A 27,921-nucleotide genomic window follows, 5' to 3' on the forward strand; every position below is an offset into this window, starting at 1 on the left:
GCTCCTCTCACCCACTTTCGCTGTGTTCCTACATGACACGCACCTGAACGAGCAAAGCACATGGAACTTTCCAGAAGTCTACTGAGCTCCTTGCCTTTCCCTTCCCGCCCCCTTGGAGGAAAGTTGAAAATAGAGTCTGTTTCCATGGGGATGGCAGCTCTGGCTAAGCAACGAAATCAAATCTCCGGGTCAAAGCAAAGCTTAACTTCTCAACCACCCCTCCCTCCCCCACCCATGATAAAAACACAAGTCACAAGGAGCCATACCAAGCATCAAAGCTGAACTTGAATTTCTCACCATTACCCCTTGCTGTGTTCTCTGTGAGTAACAGAACAGAGGAGAGGAGGCTTGATGCTGGAATTTGGATCAGGAAGCATCTTAGAGTCACCTGTGAGCCCAGCTTCTGGGTGGCTGGATATGGGCATGATACCCAGGGAAAGGCTGGGGGGGGGGGGGGAACAGAGCCATTCTCATAGGGATCCTTGGTTATTTAGGACAAGCAAGTTTCAAGTGGCACAGTCTTCTTAGTCCCAATGAACCCCATGAGCAGCAAAAGATGATTCCAACACACACATTAGAAGGTCAGGGAAGGGGTCTAGTCGGCTCTCTGTAGTTCCTGTGTTTCAGGTGAAGTTCAAGGTTAATTGAAAGGCAATGCCAAATAGTAATAATGAAAAATAAATATGACAGCTTCTTATTTGTCATGTCCAAAGCCATTTGTAGACAATACAAAAAAATAACTGTATAGAAACCATAGAGAATACCCTGATCCCACCCAGAAGATTTGAACTGTCCATTTTGGTGTCACTGGTGGGTCTTCGAGGTGGGCTCTGCACTCGGCTCTCCCGACACCATTAGAGCTGCAATGATACTTAAACTCTCACATCTCTGCTTTTACCCCTACGGATCCAGCAAGGTTGGTGCGGACCGAGTCAGTCCCATGTGACATCAACAACCCTGTCCGGAAGCCAGCCCGCTACTCGGATCTGCACGTCAGTCAGACGCTCCCCAAGACCAACAAAATCAACAAGGTGCAGAGGGGGCTTTGGAAGGGTTTGGCCAGGTGGGGTTCGCACAGCCAGGTGGTGGATGAAAGGGAGGAGGGGGGTTGAGCTGGGATGTGACACTTGCCTGCCCAAGCCTGCTGTGGGCTCTTCTAGTCCTGGGCGGTTTGTTAGAGTGAAACTTACGGCAGTGATAGGCGTTGGGGGGAGGGGGCTAGGGGAAGGGCATCCCATGATCATGGAGAGATGTGTGTCCAGAACCCGTCTAGTTTAGGGAGACAGACCTGTGGAAAGGAGAATGGAGGAGCGTATGGAGAACTGCACAGTGGATGAGAGGAGGCGCCAAGAGGGAGTTTCCGTAACACTCCAGTTCCTGTCTGCTCTTCCCTGGGAGATGTCGCCCCATCTGTCCAGATTGGCTTGCAGATGGCTGTGAACATCTGTTGAGTGAAGGCACGGGGCTCTATTGCTCAGCTTCTGCTGGGGCCGGATGCGTAGATGGATGTGTTTCGGAGCTCTGAGCTCGAAGCCACAGCCGGTTTGCTTGCCTTCTTTTCGCCTGTACCTCTTTCATTCTGCGGTGGTTACTCCGCGGTGCCTTTGGCTTGTGGATGCGGAGCTGTGCCGAAGCGATCCCAAGGACGCTTCCAGCAGGTGCCCGTAGGCCGATAGGTGGCGACCCACAGCCCCGAAGGTCTTCCTACATTGTAATGATGGAGGAAGTGTGAAGTGAACCCAGAGGTGGGGGAGGTCACCAGTCCATGTGCAGGGGCCACAAGAGCCTCCTGAGAGACGCTGGCCTCCCCTTCCCCACCGGCAGAATGCAGTCTTGCTTTGCTGCATAGGCTTAGAGGGAGGACATCCATCCACTCTCCACACAGCAGCCTGCATAAGTCTTGATGAATGTCACTTGAATTTTATCACCCTGCTTAAAACCTATCTAATGGTTTTCTGGAAGAAAACCAGATTTTTTGTATATATGTGTATATATACATGCCAAAGATAAGAATCTCTTCAAAGGAGGTTCCTGCTCCTAGAAGACAGAGGGGATTAATGGGCGAGTTCCCTGGGAAGTAATGTGTATCGCTTATAATCCATCTTTTCCTCTGTGATGTCTGTCCTAAGGGACCTTAGAGCTTCAGAGCTGTCTTGAGACCTCTCCCTCTGGCTTCACAGGCCCTGGAACTTCTTGGTGTCCGATGAGAGGAAAAACATGGGTCAGATGAATCAGTGACAGTGACATTGTTCTGCCTGTCTGCCAGCAGGGGAATTTGATAAGGGACATAATTAACCTCTGTCTAGAAAGCAGCTTTGACACAAAAGTGGACAGGATCTATCATCCGGCTGGTCAGTTTCTTCCCTGGTTCCCTTTCCAGCTTTATGCAGATTCTTCTTGTCAGGCGCTGATGTGGCCAGCGCAGTGGGTTTCTCAGCCAATTCGGTCTGAAGATTTCTTGCTCACTGTTCTGTCTCTCCTCCTGCCTGCTCTGATCCAGGCTGGTCCACAGAGGCCTCGCTCCTCACCAGACAGGGTGGTTGGAAGGTGGGTTTTGTCATCAGCAAGCGCAGGCTTTATAGCTCCACACCGTGCCTTGCTGTGGGCAGGCCCGTTCATGGTCTGCCTGCCTTAGTTCCCCCCTCTGTAAAATGAGCTGTAGGACAGAAAGTATTGGGGGGGGGGCTATGGGGAAGGTTTTGATGTGTGAGGTGTATCAAGAGGTTAGCCCAACACTCGGTACTCAGGCATGGAGATGGATTGATGAAGGAGGAGGAGGAGGAGGAAGAAGAGATGCAAAGGAAGGAATGAACAAGGAAGGAGGGGGGGAGGAAAGGAAGAGATACATAAGCAGAGAATAGAAGAAAGAGGAGGAAAATGGGGGAAGGAATAAGAGAGAAGGACAAAGAAAACAAGGAATAACAGGGAAAAGAAGACAGAAGAGGGAGAGGAGGCAAGAGAGATGGCTCAGAGGTTAAGGTGCTTGCCTGCAAAGCCTAGTGACCTGGGTTTGATTCCCCAGTACCCAGGTAAAGCCAGCTGCACAAAGAGGCACATTGTTTGCAGTGGCTAGGGGCTGTGGTGTGTGTGGTCTCTCTCTCTCTATCTCTCCCCCCTGCAAATAAGTAAAAGTAAATAAAAGAAGCCAGATGCACAAAGTAGCACTTGTGTCTGCAGTTCATTTGTAGCAGCAAGAGGCCCTAGCACACCCATTCTCTCTCTCTCTATCTCTCTCAGTCTCCCCAAATAAATAAATAAATAAATATACTTTTTTTTTAAAAGAGCAAAAAGGACTGGAGAGATGGCTCAGCAATTAAAGGCACTTGCTAATAAAGCTTGGCATCCTGAATTCAATTCCCCAATACCCTATACAAATAAATAAATAAAAATATGTTTTTTAAAAAAAGAGCAAAGAGAAGACACAAAAAGTCCAACAAGTTTCAAGACTTACTATATAGCTAAGCAATCGAGACCATGAAGAATATAGAGAGGGGGCTGGAGAGATGGCTCAGTGGTTAAGGCCTTTGCCTGCAAAGCCTAACAACCTAGGTTCGATTTCCCAGTACCCACATAAAGCCAGATGTACAAAGTGGCACATGTGTCTGGAGTTGTAGACAGTGGCTACAGACCCTGGCGAGCCTATTCTCTCTCTCTACCAAGCATAGTGGCACAGCCCTTTATTCCTGGCACTCGGGGGAGGCAGAGGTAGGAGAATTGCTGTGAGTTCAAAGCCAGCCTGAGACTAGATAGTAAATTCCAGGGAAGCTTGGGCTAGAGCGAGACTCTACCTCAAAACAAGATAAACAAAGAATATAAGGAGTACAAAAGAACACACAAAAATATGTTCAGTGACACTGGCCATTATGCAAATTAAAACCCCAGTGAGACACCTTGATACACCTCCGAGACTGAAAGTCCATAGACAATAGCAAACATGACAGGATGCAGACTTAGACCCTTACTCCTGTACTGCTGTGTAAAATAAATGGTGCAGCTACTAAAGAGAAACCGTTTTTATATTTTCTCTTTAGAAAACTAAACATGCTACTACCGTGTTATCCAGGAATTATATTTCTAGGCATTTGTCCCAGAGAAACAAAAACATATGTTCACATAAAATCACTTCATTATAGCAAACTTTTTCCATGATAAAAAAATAATTATATCCCTGAAGAGGAAGCAACTTAGATGCCTTGAGTGGGGGAGATGAACAAGTGCTTGGTACGTCCCCGTTGGTGACCCAACATGGTCACTGTGTCAACCGTGGTATCTCTGTAGGCTCCGAAAGTGGAGGCCATTGCCTCTCCCAGCTTTGGGTGGTTCCTGCCCTTACGCGATCTTTCTTTTTTTGTATTTGCCCTTTCCTATCTCTTATAAGGTTGATTCACCATTGGATTTAAAACACACCCTAATCTGGAATGACGTTGTCACAAAATCTTTACCCTAATTCCGTCAGCAGAGACCCTTATTCTATTTTTTGTACATTTTTATTTATTTATTTGAGAGCAACAGACACAGAGAGAAAGGCAGAGAGAGAGAGAGAGAGAGAAAGAGAGAGAGAAGAGAGAGAGAATGGGTGCACCAGGGACTCCAGCCACTGCAAACGAACTCCAGACACGTGCGCCCCCTTGTGCATCTGGCGAACGTGGGTCCTGGGGAATCGAGCCTCGAATGGGGGTCCTTAGGCTTCACAGGCAAGCACTTAACCACGAAGCCATCTCTCCAGCCCAAGACCCTTACTCAATAGTGGGGTTGGATTCTGAATGTCTGGACAGCATGTCTTTGGGGGAAGGACACTCTCCACCCCACTGCTTTGCTGCGTTAAGTCCGCTCCGCAGGGCCGCTCTGCGGAGGCGCGGGTGGGTCCTTGCTCTGGAGCTGGTCTGGGAGCGAGGCAGGGCGGTGGTATTCCAGCTGGTATGCCGGCGGGGCATAGATGTGGGTTCACTCCCGCGCACCAGAGCCCGCAGGCTGCTGTCGATTCTTTAATAAACACTTGGGAGGAGACGTGTCAGGCTAGGAAGAGAACTGTGGACACCTCGGCATGGGGCTTTTTCAGAATCAAAGAGACGCTGGGCACGTGGCTGGCACCTCTGTACATTTCATTAAAGTGGTCACCTTTCGCTCTGGGGTCTGAGCAGAGAAGACACTTCAGAAACTTCCCTCTGCACCTGGCTGCAACTCGTTGGGCTGGACTTCGCAAGGACCTGGGTGACGGCAGAGAGGGCAGAAGTTGTTGAGGAAGCCGGACTGGGAGCCCCCTTCCTGTTCAGCTCCCTCTCTGTCATGTCTGCTTCCTTACCTGTCCCTCACTCCTGCCCTCTTTTCTTCCCACAGGACCACATCCCTGTCCCTTACCAGCCAGACTCCAGCAGCAACCCCTCCTCCACGACGTCCTCTACACCCTCCTCACCAGCACCCCCACTTCCTCCTAGTGCCACCCCGCCTTCTCCACTGCACCCTTCCCCACAGTGCACAAGACAACAGAAGACCTTCAACCTGCCAGGTACCGCTGCGCCGAGGAGACGGGCGTATAGCTTTGGAGGGACGTGGGAGGGGCCTGGGGCCATACCAGTGCCAGTCATGATGGGGCCAGTCCTTGATTAAAGGCCGTGGAGTAAATGGTCCAAGAAAGCCAAGGAGGTATGTGGATGGGCCCTTATCATATGCGGGGCACTTATCATATATATGACCTTACTGTATCTTTAGAAGCATGTTTTATGGATGAGGAAACAGGTTGAGGGAGGTATCGGGACTGTTAGGAACCCTTACGTTGTGGTTAACAAACAACTTGCATGTCTTCACCTGTCCAAGTCACGAGGGGAAGGACTCTCCCCTGGATCGGGCAATTGTTCTGTGAGCCAGATCAGTTGAAATTGGCAGCAGCGTGCTGTGCCGGACACACTGGGGAGTGGGGGCTACGCGGGCCGTCTTCGCCCCAAAGCCAGGCGTGGTCTGGGTGAGCCACCTGCAGTCCTGGTTTCAAGACCAGGTTCATTGTGTGCCAGCTGCGTGACCCCTGGTTTCAGCTTCTCACCTCTGAGAGGATGTAGCTGGATGAGATGCTCTGTTCTAGAAGGTTCCTCTGGCTGACAACCTGATGTTGGCCAGGAAGGAGCCATTGGGCTGTGAGAAAACAGTGGAAGAGCTCCTTGTTGGACATTGTTACTTTTCTTTTTCAAAATTTTATTTATCTACTTGAGAGAATGAGAATGGGCATGCCAGGGCCTCTAACCACTGCAGATGAACTCCACACACATGATGTGCATCTGGTTTATGTGGGTACTGGAGAATGGAACCTGGGTCCTTAGGCTTGGCAGGCAAACACCTTAACCACTAAGCCATCTCTTCAGCCCACATTGTTACTTCTTTAAAAAAAAATTTTATGAAAGAGAGATAATTGGTAAACTAGGGCCTCTAGCCACTGCTGTCAAACTCCAGATGTATGTTACCTTGCATATCTAGCTTACATGGGTTCTGGGGAGTTGAACTTGGGTCTTTAGGCTTTGTACACAAGTGCCTTAACCACTAATCCATCTCTCCAGCCCCAGTGTTACTCCTTGCCCTTAGACCTGAGAAAGGAATCTTTCTCTGCCTTTAAGTGGGCCAGACTCAGATCTCTTACAGGGCCAAAAGAATGCTTTGTCAGTCAGATGGCCATTGCTATACAAAATACCTAAGCAAATCAACATCAAGGGGAAATGGTGTGTTTTATTCATGGTTTTAATCTGTAGTTGGCTAGGTCTGGTACTGTTAAGCCTGTATAAAGGCAGAACAATCATTCTAGCAGGCTATGACAGCCAGGAAGCAAAAAGAGAGAGAGAGAGTCCAGGGACAAGGTAGACACATGCTGAGTGCCTTCTGTCCTTCAACTGGACCCTCCTTTCAAGAGCCCATTCATTATGAACTCACGCGTGGACCCACTGAGGAAGTTACTGCACTTCTGTTCAAATCATCTCTTAGCATCATCACCATCTGACACCAAGCCTTCCACACGTGAGCCTTTTGGGGAACGCTTCATCTCCAAACCATAACAAATGCGTCCAATGCAGTCATGTGTGTGACGTCATAGTTTTACTTCAAGAGGGATGGGGTAAGATCAGGTCTGGCTTGGCCAGTGGGAACCCGAGCTGTATTCAATAAGGTAACCACATATGACTGTTAAAGTTTAAAGCAATTAAAATTAAGCATGAGCCGGGCGTGGTGGCGCACGCCTTTAATCCCAGCACTCAGGAGGCAGAGGTAGGAGGATCACCATGAGTTTGAGGCCACCCTGAGACTCCATAGTGAATTCCATGTCAGCCTGGGCTAGAGTGAGAACCTACCTCAAAAAACAATAATAATAATAAAAATAATAAAATAAAATTAAGTATGATTAAAATTTTAGGGCTGGAGATATGGCATAGTTTTTAAGGTGTCCCATGTAGGCCAGATGCACATGGTGGCGCATGCATCTGGAGTTTGTTTGCAGTGGCTAGAGGCCTTGGCGTGCCCATTCTCATTCTCTCTGTCTCTACTAAATAAATAAAAATAAATCTAAAACCAAATTTGGGTTTGTTTTTTTTTTTTGGCTTTTCAAAGTAGGGTCTCACTCTAACCCAGGCTGACCTAGAAGACCTGGAATTCACTATGTACTCTCAGGGTGGCCTTGAACTCACAGCGATCCTCCTTCCTCTGCCTTCTGAGTACTGGGATTAAAGGCGTGCGCCACCACGCCCGGCCCTACAAAAACATTTAAAATTTTTAATTCTTTACTTGCACCAGTCAGTCACATTTCAAGTGCTCAGTGATTACACATAGCCAGGGGCCGCCATGTTGGACATTACCATCTAGAACATGCCCATCGTCCACTTCCTTTGGGCAGTGGCTAGTCTAGAAGCTGATTGTTTTTTCCTGAGTTAACAAACTTCACAAGGGGTGAAATGAGCCCCTGCTGCTGGGCTATAAGCCACTCCTCCGAGCTGAGCGACACATGAAAGGCTGGGAGGCGAATGGCGTCCCATCCCACGCCTTCTATACGCAGACTCTGTCCCCAGCTGAGGACAACCCAATTGTGTTCCCCTGCCCACGCTGACTTGATTTGGACTTTGTCCAGAGAGGGGGTGTATTTTGAAGTCTTGCAAGTTTACTTTTTTTGTTAAGTTTAAGTTGGTGGCAACCTGTATATAAGGGTTATGCACCTGGCAGCCAGCAAAGACCACGATATGAATCACGGCTGAGTCATCTTGTTGACACCGAGTAGGTAGGCATGCCCACAGCTCCCGCTGCCCTCTCCATCGTGGGCCATTTCCACCTCTGTGCTAGCAGGGTAATGGGGAAAAACAACGCAACAAACCTTTAGTACTTGTGACCACCCGAACTGGAGAAGTGGTCCTCAAGCTGCCCCAGCTCCTGAAGCTTCAGGCTTAGGGGGACCTTCTCTGAGCTTGTTCATGTTTGCTTGGGAGCCAACTAGCCAGAAGATACCACTGCATCTCGCCCTAAGCGTTCCCTCAGCTGGTGTCTCCAGGGAGCCAGTTTTCTGTGTTCGCCCGACAGTAACGCTGGGTCTGTTCTGTGACATGTCATGACAGCATCCTGGTCCTCCTAAGGGTCTGGGCTCACGTGTTCTTTGAAGAAGGTAGCTTAACACAGCAGGTAAACAGTGTGGTTCTGGGATGGAGAAATGGCTTAATAGTTAAGGTGTTTGCTGGCAAAGCCTAAGGAACACGTTCGATTCCAAAGTACCCACATACGTCACATGTGCTAGTTGGTGCATGTATCTGGAGTTTGTTTACAGTGGCTAGAGGTTATAGTATGTCTATTGTCTCTCTCTCTTTCTCAATAAATAGATGAATGGAAAAAAAGAATGTTCTCAGAGATAGGGTGCTGGCTTAGTCAATAAAGTGCTTACTGTGCAAGCATGAGGACCTGAATTTGGATCCCCGGAGCCTACATAAATGCTGGGCTTGGTGATACGTGCACCTGTAATCACAGCATTCGGAAGGCAGAGACAAGAGAATGGCAGTGGCAAGCTGGTCAGCTAGACTGGCTGAATTGGGGACTCTGGGCTCAGTGAGAGACCCTGTCTGAATAAAGAAGGTGGAGTGTACTTGAGGAAGACACCAGATATTGACCTCAGACCTACACACACATACACATACATACACGTTCACCTACACATGTGTGTCCATGCACATACACATATATACACACATGCACACATACCACATAAGCATGCACACAAAAGAAGCAGAAAGAAAGAAAGAAGGAGGGAAAGGAGAGAAGGAGGGAGGGAAGAAGTGAGGGAAGAGAAAGGAAAGAAGGAAAGGAGGGAGGGAAGAAAGAAGGAAGAAAAAAAGAGGGCTAGAGAAATGGCTTAGCAGTTAAGGCACTTGCCTGCAAACCTAAGGACCCAGGTTCGATTCTCCAGTACCCACGCAAGCCAGATGCACCAGGTGGCACATGCGTCTGGAGTTCATTTGTAGTGGATGGAGGCCCTGGTATGCCTATTCTCTCCCCCCTCCTCTGTCTCTCTGCCTCTCTCTCTCATAATAAATTAATAAATAAATTAATTAAATATAAGAATAAAAAGAAGACCCCAAGTGGGCTACTAGCCCACATTTAATATTTGTGTGGTGCTGTGTAGATGACTTACCTCTCTGGGCCTCCGTTGCCTCATCTTTGGAAGGACAGTCATGGTGCCTGTTCCCCTGGCTCACTGAAGAACTAAGCATGCGGAGCTTAGCAGTGTGACAGTCTCAACCCATGTGAGCTCCTTCGGAGCCAGGAAGATGGCTCAGCGGTTCAAGGCGCTTGCTTATATGTGAGCTCCCTGCATCATTGTGAGGTGAACACAATGACAACACCTTCCTGTGGACACTCTTGTGGCATTCCCTACCATTACTGCTAATTCATAGGGGCCCAGACAGGTTATGGGCATAAAGATAAAATTCCCCACATGCATGGGCACTCACAGTACACACAGGGCTTAACTTTGACCACTTCAGGTTTCAACAGGGATCCACAGTGTCACATTTAGAATTTCTATACAGAGACACCTACACTAGGCCACATGTTCTGCATGTAAGGACTTTGGTACAATGGTTAAAAAAAAAAATTAAAATCAATTCTTGTAAGTGCCCCTCAAGAGGATGGCTGAATGCATCATCCATAGGATGAAACATGCTAAGTCTGCCGCCATTCAGAGGAATACAAGGGCTTAGTGGTTGAGGTGCTTACCTGTGCAGCCTAAGGACCCAGGTTCGATTCCCCAGGACCCAAGTAAGCCAGATGTACGTGGTGGTGCATGTCTCTAGAGTTCATTTGCAGTGGCTAGAAGCCCTGGTACACATGTGCATTCTCTCTCCCTCTCTCTCAAACAAATAAATAAAAATTAAACAGATTTTTAAAAAGAAAAAAGGAGCACAGAACTCTCTAGATTTCCTGACATGTAAAGATACTCATGGTATAGTTAAGGGGAAAAATATGTAATCTGAAAAATCATGAAGTGTGTGGATTCCTGGGATTTGAACTCAGGCCCTCATGCTTGTGCAGCGAACATGTTATCCACCAGGTTCTCTCTCCCGCCCCTGTGCTGACTTCTAGGGTTGGTAGCCCAGTCCTCTCAGTTGACCACTGTTCGCTGCATTCCCCTGAGCCTTGCTGCACTGTGGACGGGACGGGCATAGAGTAGAACAGAACCCGTTCTGTGGACATGCAGGCCTCACCTCGGACCCCAACTTTGCTTTGATTGTTGGTGTGTCCACCATGGCAAGATCCTGTCTCAAAATAAAAAAGGACAAAGAGAGCTGGACATGGGGGTTGTAATTGTGTGAACCATGTGTGAAAACCATTGAGTCGCTGCCAGGGAGACAGACTTAAGACTCCTTTCCCCAACTTTTACAGATGACCAACTATAAATTTTTTAAAAAAAAGTCCTCTCTGGAACAAAATAAAAGGGGCCAGGTGTGTAACTCAGTGGTGAAGAATCTACTGAGCGCGGACAGGCCCTGGGTTTAGTTCCCAGTCACTCAATCAGTCTGTCAGTTTTGGTAGAAGTGGCTTGCACCTTCTTTCATCTAGAAACCCATGTTGTGGAGCCTGTGGACAGGACTGAGGGACACCTGGATAAGAACTCCTTCCATCTGGTCTGCTTATTTCTCCAAACCCACCTGCAGCTCCCTGGCCGCACCTCCTCTTTAATGCCAATCAGGAGCCACTCGGCAACCCTGAGATGGCATCTTGGGGGCTCATGGGCTGTTTTGTGGAGCTACGTGTAATCTCCTGGCAATGCCTCTCTTCTACTTCTGGCCAGTCATGCCCCTTCTAGTCACTGGGAATTCTGTTCTCTGGCAGGTGCTGTGGAGGCATCTTCTAGGTGCCCCATTACTTGTTCCCTGTCCCTTCTCAGAGTCTTCCAAATAGCTCTTCTCTCTACCTAGCCCAGCTGCTCCTTCCTTTTTTAAAATAAAATATTTTAGGGCTAGAGAGGTGGCTTAGCGGTTAAGGCACTTGCCTGCGACTCTCCAGATCCCATGTAAGCCAGACGCACAAAGTGATGCAAGTGCACAAGCTTACATTTGCACACAAGATGGCACACCTGTCTGGAGTTTGATTGTAGTGGCTGGAGGCCCTGGTGTACCCATTCTCTGTCTGTCTCTCTCTCATTAAAAAAATACAAAGAATTGGGCTGGAGAGATGGCTTAGCAGTTAAGGTGCCTGCCTGCAAAGCCAAAGGACCTAGATTTAGTTCCCCAGGACCCAGGTAAGCCAGATGCAAAATGTGGCGCATTGCATCTGGAGTTCGTTTGCAGTGGCTGGATGCCCTGGCATACCCACTGTTTCTTTCTCATTCTGCCTCTTTCTCTCAAATAAATAAATAAAAGTAAAATATTTTTTAAATACAAAAATTTATTTATTTATTTGAGAGAGAGGCAGATAGGGAGAGAGAGAATGGGTGTGCCAGGGCCTCTAGCCACTGTAAATAAACTCCAGACATATGTGCTACCTAGTACATCTGGCTTTATGGGGATACTGGGCAATTGAACCTGGGGCCTTTGACTTTGCAGGCAAGCCCCTTAACCACTAAGCCATTTCTCCAGTCCCAGCTGTTCCTTCTTACAAGAGCTTGATCACCAGCCCCCACATTTGCTGATGGTCCAGAATCCCTCCCTAGCTCAGTCAGAGCTGAGGAGGATGGTCAAGGTCAGCTAAGCCTTCTGATGCATGAGTAGTTTTTCCTTCATAATTTTAGCGCCTTGTTGACAAATGGTTGTATGCCATGGGACTCCTGGGTTGGTTATGTACCCTCCTCAAAAGCACACACAAAGTTGTTTTTCTCTGAGAGTTCTGCTTTGGGACCCCAAAGAAGTTGTTTCCTATTCAGGATGTCCCATGTTCCAGGGTCTAAATGAATCCACCTGTGTTCCAGAGGCGTGATCATCAGGAACTGGACTAACCAAAGTTTATCTGTGATGGGAGAGATGATTCATTCGGCCAGGGTATACTGCCCACCTACCCATGCAGGGACGTGGGGACCCTGAGTCTTAAGCTACACGTCCTGAAAGAGCTTATAAATCCAGTTCATCCTCAAGGAGGGCGTTTCATCCGCTTCTCCAAAACAGATGGCTTAGCCTCCGAAGCTAAGCCACTGTCTCTTCGTTGTAAATCCCTCTCATCTGTTAGTTAAGCTGGCAGAGAAGGAGTTTGCTGTTCATCCCCACCGGTGCACTCCTCCTCTGGAATCCTGGGTTCCAGGACCCTTATGAATACCAACAGTGAAGAACGCACAAGTCCCCCGCAGAAAATGGCTCAGTGTTCACGCTTATCCTCTTCTCACATCTTCCCATGTACTTTTAATCTCCTCCAGCTGCATGGAATGCCTCCTTGTGCAGAGCAAATACCACACAAATAGAGTTCTTCTTCTGTATTGTTTAGGGAACCATAATATAAGAAGGCATTCTTAAGCCTGGCGTGGTGGCACACGCCTTTAATCCCAGCACTCGGGAGGCAGAGGTAGGATTGCTTGTGAGTTCGAGGCCAACATGAGACTACATAGTGAATTCCAGGTCAGCCTGGGCTAGAGTGAGACCCTACCAAAGGAAAAAAAAACACTCTACACACACTCAGTACACTGCAAGTTTATGATAGTATTTTCTGTGGTGGTTGGATCTGTAGAAACAGAACCTGTGCCTACTAAGGGCCTCTGTGCAGTCTTAGGAAATGATAGCCCCAGGGACTCCTGTTGTCCCCATTCTCTACTGGGATGCTAAGATGTGGGGAGATGGGCTTAGATGTTTTCTTTTTTTTAATTTATTTATTTGAGAGCGACAGACACAGAGAGAAAGACAGATAGAGGGAGAGAGAGAGAATGGGTGCGCCAGGGCTTGCAGCCTCTGCAAACGAACTCCAGACACGTGCGCCCCCTTGTGCATCTGGCTAACGTGGGACCTGGGGAACTGAGCCTCGAACCGGGGTCCTTAGGCTTCACAGGCAAGCGCTTAACCGCTAAGCCATCTCTCCAGCCCAGATGTGTTTTTTTTTGTTTTTTTTTTTTAAGTAACAAAATGAGAGCAAGCATTGTGTCCTATACGAATAGCTCCTGGCCCCGTCACTCAGACCACTGCTGCCATGTTTCAGAAGACAGGTGGGAGCTAATGGTCATCACCTGCCTCTAAAGTACCGTGAGGCAGTTCTGATTCAGATGTGACCCCCCGTCTCTGCTATATGACTTCCCTTATTGCTTGAATAGGATACCTGACAAAAACAATTTAAGAGAGGGAGGGTTTGTTCAGGCTCAGAGTTCAAGGAGACACGGTCCATCGGCGGGGAAGGCTCGGCGGCAGGCGCGCGAGGCGACTGGTCACATCGCATCAGCAGTCGGGAAGCAGAGAGAGGTGAATGTTGGTGCTCAGCCAACTCTCTCCTTTTAATGCAGTCCAGGACCCCCGCCCCGTGGAATGGCACTGCCCCCAGTGAAAGTGGGTCTTCTCAGCTAACCTCATCTAGGATCTCCCTCACTGACATGCCCAGGGATTTGTTTCCACTGTGGTTCCAAATCCTGTCAGGTTGACGACCGAAATCAACCAGCGCATCTGCCGACTGTTCGTTAGTGCGTATAAAGCCATCGGACCTGTCCTCCTACTCCACACGCCGTACCCCAGGGGAGCAAGCGGCCAACTAGAAACCTTCCAAGCGTCTAAGCCCCTTAGTTACTGGCAAGTGGACCAGAAGCAAAATGAACTGTCAGAGAACCAGCAAGTTAAGGTCCAAGAAATGTCTCTTTGTGTAATTAATTTTCTAAATATAGAAATAATGCGTGCTTGTGATAAGCAGAAGAACTTGCTTGCTCGGTAAAAGACAGCAGAAAGCTGTCCACGGCCTAATCCCAGAATCTGCTGCTTGTCCCAACAAGAGGCTCTTTGCAGATGGGATTAGATTCGGGATCCTGAGGTGAACAGATTATCCTGGATCATCTTGGTGTTCCTGAGTGTAATGCCAAGGGCTCTTATAAGAGACGGGAAGAGACAGTAGAGGTGTTATGGAGCGAGGCGGAGATTAGTGAGACAAGGTGTAATCCAAGAAATGCAGGTGGCCTCAAGCAGCTGGGAAAGACATGGGACAGATGCTCCAGGGAGTTTGGAATCAGGCACTTTCCCGCTCGTCCTTGAAGACTTGCTTTACATATCTAACCTCCAGTCTGTCCCATTTTGTCCCATTTTGATGCAGTCAATTTCTTGTCAATTATCATAACAGCAAGAACATAATAATAATACAAAGATTAATGCTGAAACTTTGGGGAACACAAGAAAGCATGAATGGCATGTGTGTGTGTGTGTGTGTGTGTGTGTGTTTGTGTGTGTGTGTGTGTGTGCGCGCGCGCGCGCGCGCACGCAGAGGCCAGAGGCCAACCTTGGGTTTTGATCCTCAGGAATGACCTTGTTTTGAGACATGGAGTCTCATTGGCCTGGAGCTCACTAATTAATCTAGGCTGGCTGTGGTCCTCCTGTCTCTACTTGCTCTGTGCAGTGCTGGCATTACAGGCGTGTGCCACCACACCTGGCATTTTAACATGGGTTCTGGGGGTCAAACTCCAGTCTCCATGCTTGTGAGGCAAGCACTTTTCCCATTGAGCTGTCTCCCTCATCCCACCTAAAGGAAAGAATTAGCCAGGCGTGATGGCTCATGGCTTTAATCCCAGCACTCAGAAGGCAGAGAGGTAGGAGGATCACTGTGAGTTTGAGCCCAGCCTGAGACTACATAGTGAATTCCTGGGCTACCTTGAAAAACCAAAAAAATAAAAAAAATAAAAAAGGAATTAATATGTTGGATTATGGCCACACAGACTTTGTGTGTGTGTGTGTGTGTGTGTGAGAGAGAGAGAGAGAGAGAGAGAGTATTATTCATTTAACAAAAATGCTCAGATGGCTCTCTGAAGAGGGGTGCAGCGGTCTGACGTTAGGGGGCATGAAGTACCACCAGTGGCTGGGTTGAATTGGATGCTTAGCATTCTGGTTTCTTCCCACATGTTCTTAGTCCTTGTAATTCAGGGTGTCTGTTGAAGCATGGAAATGCTGGGGGTAGACAGAGAGTAACCACACGGTTGGTGGCCATGGGGTCTGAAGGGACAGTACTGGGTGGCACTGGCTTGCTCGCTCGCTCACACTCGTGTTTTCTCTCTCTCTCTCTTGCAAGCATCCTACTACAAGTACAAGCAGCAGTTCATCTTCCCAGGTGAGTGCTCCCAGGAATAGGCCGTAGCTCCTCCCAAGCTCTGCTGAGCAGCGGGACTTGCTGGGACAGGTGGAGGGTGTTCAAGGGCAGAGTGGGTTCTCACACCTCAGGATAACACCTGGGCATGGAAGAGAAGGCAAGGACGGGAGGTCCCAAGGGCACCCTGGGATCTGAGACGTTCACAAGCACGAGAGGGTCCTCACGGAGCTGACGGTCCAGTGGGGCCAGTGTTGGACAGAAATGTGAAACCAAGTGGCCTCGTCCTAAAGGAAGGTCAGAAGTGAGGATGATCCAGGGAGGGCTTGTGGATGCTCCAGGCTCGGTGCTCAGGCAGCCTGGCTGGCCCCACGTTAGCACTGGAAAAGTGTATTCAGACTATCTTCTAGAATACTGGCCCATCTCAGCAGGTAAATCCTGGGCAGGTGAAGAAGAGAAAAAGTAGGGAGCTAGGGAGATGCTTGCCTACAAAGCCTAAGGACCCAGGTTAGATTCCCAAGTATTCATGTAAGCCACATGCATATTGTGGCACATGCACGTGGAGCTCATTTGCAGCGGCTGGAGGCCCTGGCATGCCCATTATCTCTCTCTCAAATAAATAAACAATATTTAATAATATATATACATAGATACAGATATAGACAATATAGGTACAGATATACATGGCTGGAGAGATGGCTTAGCAGTTAAGGCACTTGCCTGTGAAGCCTAAGGACCCATGTTTGACTCTCCAGGTCCGACATAAGCTACACACACAAAGTGATGCAAGTGTGCAAGGCCACATATCCACAGAAGGTGGCGCACCCGTCTGGAGTTCGATTGCAGTGACTGGAGGCCCTGGCATGCCAATTCTCTCTCTTGTTCTCACTCTTGCTCTCTCACATGAAAAAAGGCCATCCTCTGGGCTGGAGAGATGGCTTAGCGGTTAAGCGCTTGCCTGTGAAGCTAAAGACCCCGGTTCCAGGCTCAATTCTCCAGGACCCACGTTAGTCAGATGCACAAGGGGGCGCACATGTCTGGAGTTCGTTTGCAGTGGCTGGAGGCCCTGACACGCCCATTCTCTCTCTCTCTCTATCTGTCTCTCTCTCTCCTTCTCTCTGTCACTCTCAAATAAATAAATAAATAAATAAAAATTTTAAAGGCCATTCTCTTGGGCTTGCCTCAAAACAAAACAGAAAAATTATATGTATAAAAAAGGAAGAAAAGGCACTGATCCACTTCGTGACCCAGGGAAAGGGTACTTACTTACTAGCTATGTGACTCCAGGCATCAGGCCTCCTGGGAGAGGGGGACCTATGGGTTCCAGGTTTGATCTCTGACTGTCATCTCTTCCTCTCAGATGTGGTGCCCGTGCCAGAGACGCCCACCCGGGCACCTCAGGTCATCCTGCATCCGGTAACCTCAAATCCAGTGTAAGTAGAGCTGAGAGCTTGTCCCTGCCTTGAGCTTTGGCACCCAGACCTTTGGTCTGCCTGGGCCCTCGCTTCTTTTTTCTCTACTTGGTGGGGTTGGGGCGGGGTGGGCGTGACTCAGCAGGGAGAAGGGGCCACCTTATTCGCTAGGAGCCAGCTCTGCCTTATGCTCTGGTCCCGTGTGCTAAGTGTCGCTTCCGGGAATCCCATCATCCTCACCACACCTCCTTCACTGTGACCACAAAGACACCTGTCACCAGGAAACAGCTAGAACCTAGTCTTTATCATACTCTCCCTTTAAGAAAATATAATTTAAGCTGGCTCTGGAGACATTGGCCTGCAATCCCAACTACTCAGGAAGTCAAGGCAGAAGGATCACAAAGTTCAGAGCCAGGCTGGTCAACTCAGACTGTTTCAAAAAATAAATAAATAAATAAATAAATCTAAAAAGAACTGGGGATATAGGTCAGTGGTGATGCTTGAAGTTCAGTCCCCAATCCAAGAAACAAAGGAAAGAAGGGATGGAGGGAAAGAGGAGGGGAGGGAGAGGAAGGAAGGAGATAGCAAAAAAAAAAAAAAAAAGGAGAAAGGAAAATAAAAAGAAAAGGCAAAATAAAAAAGACATAATATAGTATACCAAAAATTGGCAGACTATAGCCCACCTGTAACCCATTTTTATAAAGTTTTATTGGAACACTGCCATGCCCATATGTTAGCAGAGTACTGATCATGACAGCTTCCTCAGTTCTGCAGCAGAGCTGAGGAGTTATAGAGAAGCCATATGGCTCACAAAAGTGTGTGTGTATATATATACATACACATATATACTTATCTGGCCCTTAGCTAAAAGAGCTTGCTGGCCTCTTTTTTTTTATTGCTATTATCTTATTTTATTTGAGAGAGAGAGAGGAGAGAGAGAGAGAGAGAGAGAGAGAGAGAGAATGGGCGCACCAGGGCCTTCAGCCACTGCAAACAAAATCCAGACACATGCATCACCTTGTACATCTGGCTTAAGTGGATCCTGGGGAATTGAACCTGGGTCCTTAGGTTTCACAGGCAAATGCCTTAGCTGCTAAACCATCTCTCCAACCGGCCCCCTTAAAAAAAAAAAAAAAAAAAAAACTTTAAAATTAACATAAGCTAATTTTGGAAGTTTTAGACTATTCTGTAAAGGAGGAAAGGAAAGCTCACCACTTAACACTCTTACCCTGTTAGAACTTCCGTGCATGCTCTGTTTATTCCTACTTTACAGCGTTGTGCGTGACTCATGATAAACGCTATTATGACCGTCTTGTCAGCTTTACTGCCACGATGTCACAATTCTCTTCTTACTCTGAACTCTCCAAGGACATGGTTTCGATGACTCTAAAATGTCGTCAATGTAGAATAATGCCCATAACTATTCCTCCATTTCTGGAGTTTGTGTTAGTGTGCCAAAAACACAGCTATAACTACGACCATCCCTGTGGGTGGTATTCCCAGGATGTAGACCCTTGTGGCAGGCGGTCTATTTATTTATGCAACCAGAATGAAATCCCTCCCCATTTCTTTGCTAGTGACTGAAGTCTTATGCGTGAGTGTGTGGTGTGTGTGTGTGTGTGTGTGCGTGCGTGTGTGGTGCGGAGGGGGGAGGGAATGTGTCAGGATGTGACTAGCTTCCCAACTCACATTTCTAGCCTACTGTGTCTTTTTCTCTGCCTGGCCCCTGCCACCGCCCCCATCCTGTCTGACCTGCCAGGGGACTTTGTTACAGACCTCAGTGGTGTATCTCTGAAATCAAAGGAGCAGCGGCTTGCCAGGGACACTGTGCTGACACAGAGCCCTGGGTCATTTCTCTGCTGTTCGTGAAGTAACTCTGCAATTTGTGCAAGATGAACTCCAGCTTATTAACTGGTCGTCCGGGTTTTGCCGGCAGTCAGACCAAGTCAGATAGCTGCCTGTGATGTGCTTAAATGTGCACGGTCATTGACGAGCCCCGGCAGCTGGAGTCCCGCCTTGACGCAGAAAGGGGGTGGCCGCTCTTTGTGCGTGGGGAGGGGTCCCAGCTGCACTGTCCCACCGGGGCCATCAGCATGATGCCCCCAATGTACTGTCATCCCACCTCCGCAGGCCGTGCCATGTGCTATAAATAGTTGTTGAATACACGCTCCTTTTAGATTCTCTCTGAAAGGGGAGGTAAATAGATAAGGCCGTCTGCAGGATCAGGAATTTTCTGGGGTCTGATGGTCAGGAGAGGGGATCCCTCCCCAAAACTGAGGTGGATGGGGAAATCTGCTAAGATTCCCCTGGAGAACTACGAAGGGGACATGGTTTTCTTCATGAATCCTTTCTCCTGCCTCTTCAGTAACCCAGTGACTCTCTCCCCACTGTGTCCCTCAAGTTCACCCACACAGCTGCCTCCCAAACACACCTGGAATGCACACCGTGCCCAACACCACCATCACGTTAGCTGTGAACTCGACAGTCGCCTCACACTTCCAAACACATAGATGACGATTCGATCGGCACACAGCGTGGCCCTGACTCCCCAAGTGTGTCTACCCAGCTTCGTGCGCATACCCAGGACGCGCCCCACAGCAGAGCGCACCTCATAATCTCCATACCATGCAGTGCACACAAACATGCACGCTTTGTTTCCCAGCACCTGTACCCAGCATGTTCACATACTTAGAACACAGTTGTAGCGTGTGCATGTAACGAATGTGTCATCCAGTGCAGTAAAGCTGTCTTATTTTCATTCTATACATCCTATACGTAGAACTGGCCAAATCCAACAACATGCCCCTTAAAGCCAGGAGCCATGCCACCTTCAATTCCAGATCCTTCTAAAGACGTAGTACTATTCCTGGCACAGAATTCTGGCTGAATGGATGAATGAATGAATGAGCAGACAAAAAGTGAACATGAAGATCCTTCCAGAAGATTCTAAAGTCGAGTGAAGTTTAGAAATGTGACACATCCTTTCCTAGTGAACATCTAGATCTCAGAAGACTTGTTCACCCGTGGCATTCCCGCCAGTTTATAAGGAGGCTACCAGGCTAGTTGAAGCCAGAGTAATAAAGAAAAATGAGCCACGAACGGGCCAGAAAAATCTATTTAAAAGTAATGTCCTCATGTGCTGCTTTTTTGGGCTAGGTTATGGATTCTGTCAAGCCCAAGTGTTGTAAAGAAATATGAGAGAAAGACTTGGTTGTGGGCATTTCCCATTTTCCCAGAGATCTTCATTCAGCGTGGCTAAACTCAGTACAGGGACCTGCCTGCCTTTTCACCCAAAGGTCACATTTATTTTTCTTTCTTTCAAGCTTGGAAGGAAATCCATTACTTCAAATTGAAGTGGAGCCCACCTCCGAGGTGAGACCGGAGGGTAGGAAGTGGCTATTGCTGGGGGAATACGCTAGAACTTGGCAAAAGTCAATGATGGCTTTGATGACGCAGAGGGCTTGGGGCGGGGAGGAAGTATGGTGGCCCTCTGATGAATGTTCTAACTTCAGGACAGTTAACGAGCTGTGACCCCCCCCTCCAGGCACAGAGCCTAATGGGCCGTTTTATGGTGTGCAGCGGGGAAAGGCTAGTTGGGTGGAAGTTGGCAAGAGATTTGCATTTTTAGTTGAAAAATTAGCTGAGGGCTTGGTGACTAGCAAGGGGGATGTGCCCCACTGCCTTCAAAATAACACACGGAAGCAGGTGGGAGCCCCAGGAATATCAGGCTTGGCAGCCTAGCGAGAATGTTCTGGGCTTCTTTCCACCTGCTCAGGCTTCTGAAGGAATAAGTGATGTCCCGGGTAAAACACCATCAGGACCAAAGTCGAAAGGAATAGAGCAGGTTTTGAGGCAACTTCCGTCCTTTTCTGGGCCTTTAGTAGCAGATGGGGAATAATGTTGCTGGATTGTCTTTTCCCTTCCTTCCTTCCTTCCTTCCTTCCCCCACCCCGCCAGAGGAAACCCCGGCTTCTGGCTCATAACTCTGACATCTCCAAACTTCTGAATCATTTCCGAAGTTCCCAGAGGAACAAAAGATGATTGTCATGTGTTACATACAGACGCATGGCACGCCCATACGTTAGCTCGTTGTCCTTATCACGTGCATATCAATTAACAGTCAAGTAGGAAGCAACATGGAAGAACAGGGAAAGCATCACATAGTACAAAGCCAGAGGCCTGAATCCTAGCCTCCCTTTGCTTGGCTATGAGATCTATGGTGAGGTGCTACCCAGGGTGACCAACATCGCCCTTTGCCTGCAACCAACAGATTATAGCTCTTTGGGGTTCTAAAAACCTCAAACATCCGATCAAACTGGAATGTATGGTCCCCTTGGGACATTGCTCCTTGGAGCCTGTTTCTCCCTCCCCTTTAGCACAGGACAGAGCATCATGACTTCCCCGTCAGGTCCCTCATTGTAGTATGATTGTAACCCGAAGCCACCAAGGAAAACAGTGTGTGGTCAGGTGGACGTATGGAGTTGTGTGGAGATTGCCTCGGTGCCTGTGGTCCCCAGCAGGCCCTCAGGGGAAGGGGGCAGAGCTGGCTTGGCAGTGACTCTGACCTCTGTCCTCTCCGGGCTGCAGAATGAAGAAGCCGAGGAGTCGGAGGATGACTTTGAGGAGATGAACCTGTCTCTCCTGTCAGCCAGGAGCTTCCCGCGCAAGGCCAGCCAGACCAGCATCTTCCTTCAGGAATGGGACATCCCTTTTGAGCAGCTGGAGATCGGCGAGCTCATCGGGAAAGGTCGCTTTGGGCAGGTGTACCACGGCCGCTGGCACGGGGAGGTGGCCATCCGGTTGATTGACATCGAGCGGGACAATGAGGACCAGCTCAAGGCCTTCAAGCGGGAAGTGATGGCCTACAGGCAGACGCGGCATGAGAACGTGGTGCTCTTCATGGGCGCCTGCATGAGCCCGCCCCACCTGGCCATCATCACCAGGTCAGTCCACCTTGCACCGTCGGGAAATGCAATCCGGGTTAATCCATCGTTTCCTAGCCAATAGAATGTCTGTAGGCCATGGTTAATTTAGTCTTTTAAGACATCAGAAAGTGCCTTAAATGCTTTAGCAAACAATGTCTGGCAAGAGCGTTGAATGAGGAGTCAGAAAAGTCAGGTCTTTGTGTAAGGACATCTCTGACACTCAGTTTCTTCATATGCAAAATGAGCAGTTGGTATAAATTTACAGGGAGGAGGGCGGTCCGCCCAATTCTGTAAGAGAGCCACTGAATAGGATGTACATTCAGCGAGGCAGGCTGTGCAGTTTCCAAAGTGGCGAAACGGTTCTGTGGCTACGCTGAGAAAACAGCAGCTGGCTTTGTGTGGATGGATTTGCTTGACGGTGTTACAATAAAGCTTTATTAACAAACCCAGGTGGAGGGCTGGGTTGGGCCATAGCTTGCTGATGTCAAGCTGAGATTCTGCTTGTCACTAAAGTTTTCGGAGTGCATTTTACAGAGACGTTACTACCGTTGCTCTGCCTATCTGGTATCCATGGTCTGTGGGTGCTTGGGAGGGGCAATTAACAGAGATGGTAGTGATTTCCTTGGGCTTGCTCTGTAACCTCACTCAGTGATGTGAGGAAGACATCAAAGAAGGAAAGAAAGAAAGAAGGAAGGAAGGAAGGAAGGAAGGAAGGAAAGGAAGGGAAGGGAAGGAAGGGAAGGGAAGGGAAAGAAAGGAAGGGAAGGAAGGGAAGAGAAGGAGAAGGAAGAAAAGAAAAGAAAAGAAAAGAAAAGAAAAGAAAAGAAAAGAAAAGAAAAGAAAAGAAAAGAAAAGAAAAGAAAAGAAAAAAGTAGCTTGGGTTTCTGTTGAATACTTATGGACCAATTTTGGGTGTGTTTCTGAGTTCTCGCTTAGTACATTCTAGGTGTGACATGGGACGTCAACAGGAACCTTTTGTATTTTGGGACATGACTCAGCAATAAGAGCCAAAAGTTATTAGTCCCCCAGATTGGGCAGTGTCAAAACGAGAGCCAGAGCCATGAGCTGTGCAGATGTGGCGTGTCTTTGATCTGTCCCCTTCAAGACAAAACCTTGGGTGTGTTTACTAGACTTGGGTGATGAGACACTGTCAGTCTGACACCAGTAAGAAGACTGGAGCTCGTGTGTGAAGGGTTCGAGGAGGATGACATAGACCGTTGGCCCTCCGTTAAGCCAGTGTGAACATGGAGGCTCTCAAGCCTGCCCTGGACAGAGTGGCTCTTGAGTGATTGACCCAGAGGCCGGGCTATTCTAACGAGGTGATGGAATCTTGATATGTTTGTGCTCAGTGCCAGGCTGTTCCATAGTTCAATAGCTTCCCTGTATCCCATGGATAATTTGAGACTAAGCAAGGCTCTTTGGTGGGGCTTTCCTAATGGCTACCATCAGCCGGAAGGGGCACAGGGACCTGGTCAATCATGGATGCCCTTCCTCACCTGTCTGCTGGTTGGTTCACTATCAGTGGAAGTGTCTTGGTTCCGCTCCATTTGGCTCCCAGCCTAGCCCAGGCTCCTTCCCATGGCGGTCTCAGCTCCCAAGCCCAGTCGCAAGTCGAGCCCTAATACACAGATGTTTTCACGCCTCTGCTGGTGATGTGTTGGCTGGCACCCTCTGCAGTCTACAGGAGGACAGATCTACTTTTGAATGGAAGGTTCTGCAGTGTCCTGGGGCAGGGACATTGATACAAGGAGAGGGACCATCTGTGGCCATTTTCACGGGCCTCCTCCGAAGCGACGCACCCTCGCCTCTTCTCTCACGGGGGAGGCATGGTCTCCCTTTCAAGAGCAGGAGTCAGACAGAAGCCTTTTGTTTGGGATGTACAAATCTGGTGGCATGGTGGACGCCAAATCCCCTTCCTTCCTCTCCTTCCTTGCCCTCCCTGCTTCCCGAAGACTGGCTTGTTGGAAGTGGATGGACCCAGTAAATAAGCCACCCTTGAAAAACCAGTGGCCGTTATGAAACTATGTCGCCATTCCCTCCAGCCAGCTGCTCCTGCAGCCTTTTCCATCTTAGACAAAACTCCAAGGCCCCTGTCCATGTGCCCTAACAACCCACGGATTGCACAAAGCACCCAGCCTTTTCCTGGCACCACAACAAATACTCCGCAGTCTGGGGGCATGTAATTGGTCTCTGAAGTGTTTTGGTATTTTGTGTGAGAATGCCAAATGAGCCCCCACAGAAGCAGCATTTATTCCCGATTGCTGTGTTGTTATATATTTATCGCGGGCAGGGCGGGCACCGTGTGCACCTCCCCCCTCCCCCTCCCCCGCCGGCTCAGCACCATCCACTTGTTGGCCATTAAAATTTCCCATCTGAATGTTCTATTTGAAACCAAATATTTGAGTAATTTGATTAATCACTTGCATTCTCATGATTGACTGTTAGAGGTCGATTGCTGGGTGCTAGCCAACCAAACTAGAACAATTTGAGGGCCCTGGTTTTTGTTTTTACAGAGAGCATAAGACCAGATAATTACCTGGCATATTCCAGATAAACCCACAATGGTGTGTTCTAGCCAATTACTTAGTAATTATCATCGGAGTTAACAAGTATTTTTGAGATTAGTTTCCGTGTAATGCAATATGTATGGCTCCTGGGGAATGAGTAAGAAGCAGCTAGTTATGGGACTGTTATATTGGAAAATGCAATTGGAATCTGGGCGGTTAAATGATTTCACGATTGGGTCATTATGGAATTATTGCAAAGCAATCGGCAGCTTGTGGAATTGCTCACATTTAAAAAAAAGCTCCGAAGAGCAATCATGAACGCGTTGAATGAAAGCGTCTGTCATCCTTCCGCCCAGCTGCAGGGTTTCCTGAGCCTCAGTCTGCGCATCTGTGAAATGAACAGCAGAGGCAGGTGGTTTGTAACAATGCTGACAAAATTCTCAGAGTTTCCTGAGAACGGGCTGTCTGGGAACAGAGGATAGCCCCTGCGGACTGCCAGAGGCGAGGCCATTCCTTCACACACACATCATCAGACACTACCTGCGCCCCATTCCTAACTGCCCCAACTCTGTGACATCAAGGCAGGCTCTAGAAGAAGATCCGTTCTCTTGCCTTTTCCAACATTCCATAGCTTCAGGCCTCTTCTTCCATTCCCAGGCCAGCAGCGATGATACATCTTGTTTCCATGGTAACATCACCATCTGCAGCCAGACCTCTCTTGGCTTCACTGTAATATAGGACTGTTTTGGGGACTGGAGAGATGGCTTGGCGATTAAGGCACTTACTTGACTGCGAAGCCTAAGGACTGAGGTTCGATTCCCCAGTACCCATATAGTCTGAATGTACAACGTGATACATATGTTTGGAGTTCATTTGCAGTGGCTGGAGGCCCTGGCATGCACATTCTCTCTGTCTCTCTCTCTCTTTCTTTCAAATAAATACATAAATATTTAATGGGACTGTCCCAACTATGTTGAGAGCCCACGTTAATCATCCAGAATCATCTACGCATCTCAAGATGTTTAATCGCGAAGGCTCTTTGGGCTGTGTGAGGTAGCATTGGCACCTCTAGGAGCCATCCTGTGACCCACCCTGCCACCTTAGACCCATTGAATCAAGTCTACTTGTAGGCCAAGCCTCGTTCACCCAGCTCTACCCTTCTTGCCCCTGAGGGTGGCTCCAAAGAGAGAAGAGTACCCCGTTCTTCCCACAAAGGTCACGATACTCTTGTCGGCTTCTGCCCCAGGCTCCAGAAAAGATGGAAACGTTGGGCCTGTCTGAGGCCCAGATTCTTTTCAGCAGCCCCTTTTGTGGGCTCCAGAGGGGCCTGGCTGAGCCTCTGTGCTTGAATCTCTGCCCTGGGCGAGGTGAGGTGCACACAGAAAAATGTGTACGCAGAAAAGCAGCAGAAGCCGTCTCCTGTTGATCGCTGAGCCCATTTGATAAGGCGGCGTCATAGAACGGACAGCTGGTGGATTCCGGAAATTAACGGGTGTAGCTCTGAGTGCTGGTCTGACATGTTTCTTCTTTGCTATCTGAGTCAGGTCAAGGGGAGTGGGCTCCCCTGTGAGCAGTTTCATGTCACATGTTCTTGTTGTAGAATTCTCCATCTTTGTGCATATCAGAATCATTGGAAGGAGCTGGTCTCAGTTCATGCCCAGACCCCATCTGCTGCATCTTTTATTGTATTATGCCTTGGTTTTTCGAGGTAGGGTCTCTCTCTAGTCCAGGCTGACTTGCAATTCACTGTGGAGTCTCAGGGTGGCCTCGAACTCACGGCGATCCTCCCACCTCTGCCTCCCGAGTGCTGGGGTTAAAGGCGCGCTCCACCACGCCCGGCTTCTGACTTTCTTAGTAGGTCGGCTTGATTGTTTCAGCCACACACACCAGTTTGCATGTCTTGGGCATGGTAGATTGACCGTGGGTGTATGCATGTACATAGGCGTTCGTGTCCACGTATGAGTGTGAGGACGTGCGTACCAGGGCACATGTATGGAAGAGTATGCTCGTTGTCCACTGCGGCATTCACCAGGCCGGCTGGCCCGTGGGGCTTCGGGGGGATTCTCCTATCGCTGCCTGCGTCCTCACTGTGCCCTCTGGGAGAACAGATGCTGGTGTTTCAGCATCTGGCTTCTCGTGGGATCTGTGGATCCAAACTCGGGTCCTCCTGTTTTCAAACTTGATCCTCTGAGCCACCTCCCCAGCCATTAACTTTTGTTTCTGCAATTTGAATTTTCTCTTGCTTATGTTTTCCTGTGTACCCTGTAAAAACCCGTGGACATATTCAGACTCACTTCTCTTACAGAAGCCTTAAGTCACCTGGAAATTCTTTTTTCTGTAATTCTTTTTGTTTTTAACATATTTATTTGCAAACAGGGAGCGATAGAAGAGAGAGAGAGACAGAGAATAAGCTTGCTAGAGCCACTAGCTGCTGCAAATTGACTCCAGATGCATGCGCCACTTTGTGCATCTGGCTTTACATGGGTACTGGGGAATCAAACTCAGATCCTTAGTCTTTGCAGGCAAGCACCTTAACCACTGAGCAATCTCTCCAGCCCATCTTTCCTGTAATTCTCAATGTCTTTCCCATGCCTTTCTCCAAGAAGCACACACATTTGCTCTCCTTCTCCACCCAAAAGATTTGTCTCTGTGGGTATTAGGAACTCACAGAATTCCTGTATAGAACCCGGGGTTCGTCAGGGGAGGCCTTCCTCACTCCAGCAATCTTCAGAGCTGTAGAATTACTTAAATCTGCGCTTGCCATGTCGGCACTGATCCGGCCCCATCAGGGAGCTTCTTAGAATTCCAGTCCTCCCTCCAGCCTTCTCCCCTGAATCGCAGCGCTGGGACCTACCCCGTGTGTCTGGTACTCTGTGCTTCCAGCCCTCCAGACACTCTGACACTCGCCCAAGCGTGGGGCCCCTGTTTCTCCTCCTCCTCCGCCTCCTCCCTACACCCCAGGCAGGCCCGATTTGCTAATCAGAGTTTTCCCTAACACCTTGGGACTCTCCACCCCACACATGTCCCACTAGATGGCAGTGAGAAGGTGAGCTGCTGGGTCCAAAATAAGTGAAGGCCTAGAAGGTTCCAGGATTCCTCCAGCCAGGGCCGCAGGGCAACCTGTGTGCTCACTAGACTGTCTTGCATAGACACTTACCGGGCTCAAGCCTTGGGCTAGACACTCAGCACACAGTCCTGCGGTTTATACCAGAACTTCCTATTCCAGAGGAGGAGATGGGAGATAACAGGTTTAGCGTGTAAGATGATGACAACACAGTAGTGATACATATCTGTGAACACCAGAGTAATGGATTAGGGCAGGGTTTCTTGGAGAAGTGTTCCGAGAAGGCTCCTGTGAAGTAGCATTTGCACTACGATCCACTGAGG

At 48.7% G+C, this 27,921-nt stretch overlaps 1 protein-coding gene across 3 annotated transcripts in view; it reads left to right on the plus strand.

Annotated features, from left to right (window-relative positions):
- Ksr2 (kinase suppressor of ras 2) overlaps positions 1-27,921 on the plus strand; it is a 456,389-nt gene that overhangs the window by 359,459 nt on the left and 69,009 nt on the right. For 2 of the 3 annotated variants that reach the window (XM_045132847.1, XM_045132848.1), the window contains exons 9-14: positions 907-1,031; positions 5,338-5,506; positions 15,676-15,714; positions 17,051-17,123; positions 20,426-20,474; positions 21,690-22,045. In XM_045132847.1, coding sequence (XP_044988782.1) covers positions 907-1,031; positions 5,338-5,506; positions 15,676-15,714; positions 17,051-17,123; positions 20,426-20,474; positions 21,690-22,045 — 811 coding nt within the window. The remainder of the gene's footprint in view (positions 1-906; positions 1,032-5,337; positions 5,507-15,675; positions 15,715-17,050; positions 17,124-20,425; positions 20,475-21,689; positions 22,046-27,921) is intronic. The other variant, XM_045132849.1, reaches the window with a different exon arrangement.

This window comes from Jaculus jaculus, chromosome 13 (assembly GCF_020740685.1).
Source record: "Jaculus jaculus isolate mJacJac1 chromosome 13, mJacJac1.mat.Y.cur, whole genome shotgun sequence".
Classification (NCBI taxonomy): domain Eukaryota; kingdom Metazoa; phylum Chordata; class Mammalia; order Rodentia; family Dipodidae; genus Jaculus; species Jaculus jaculus.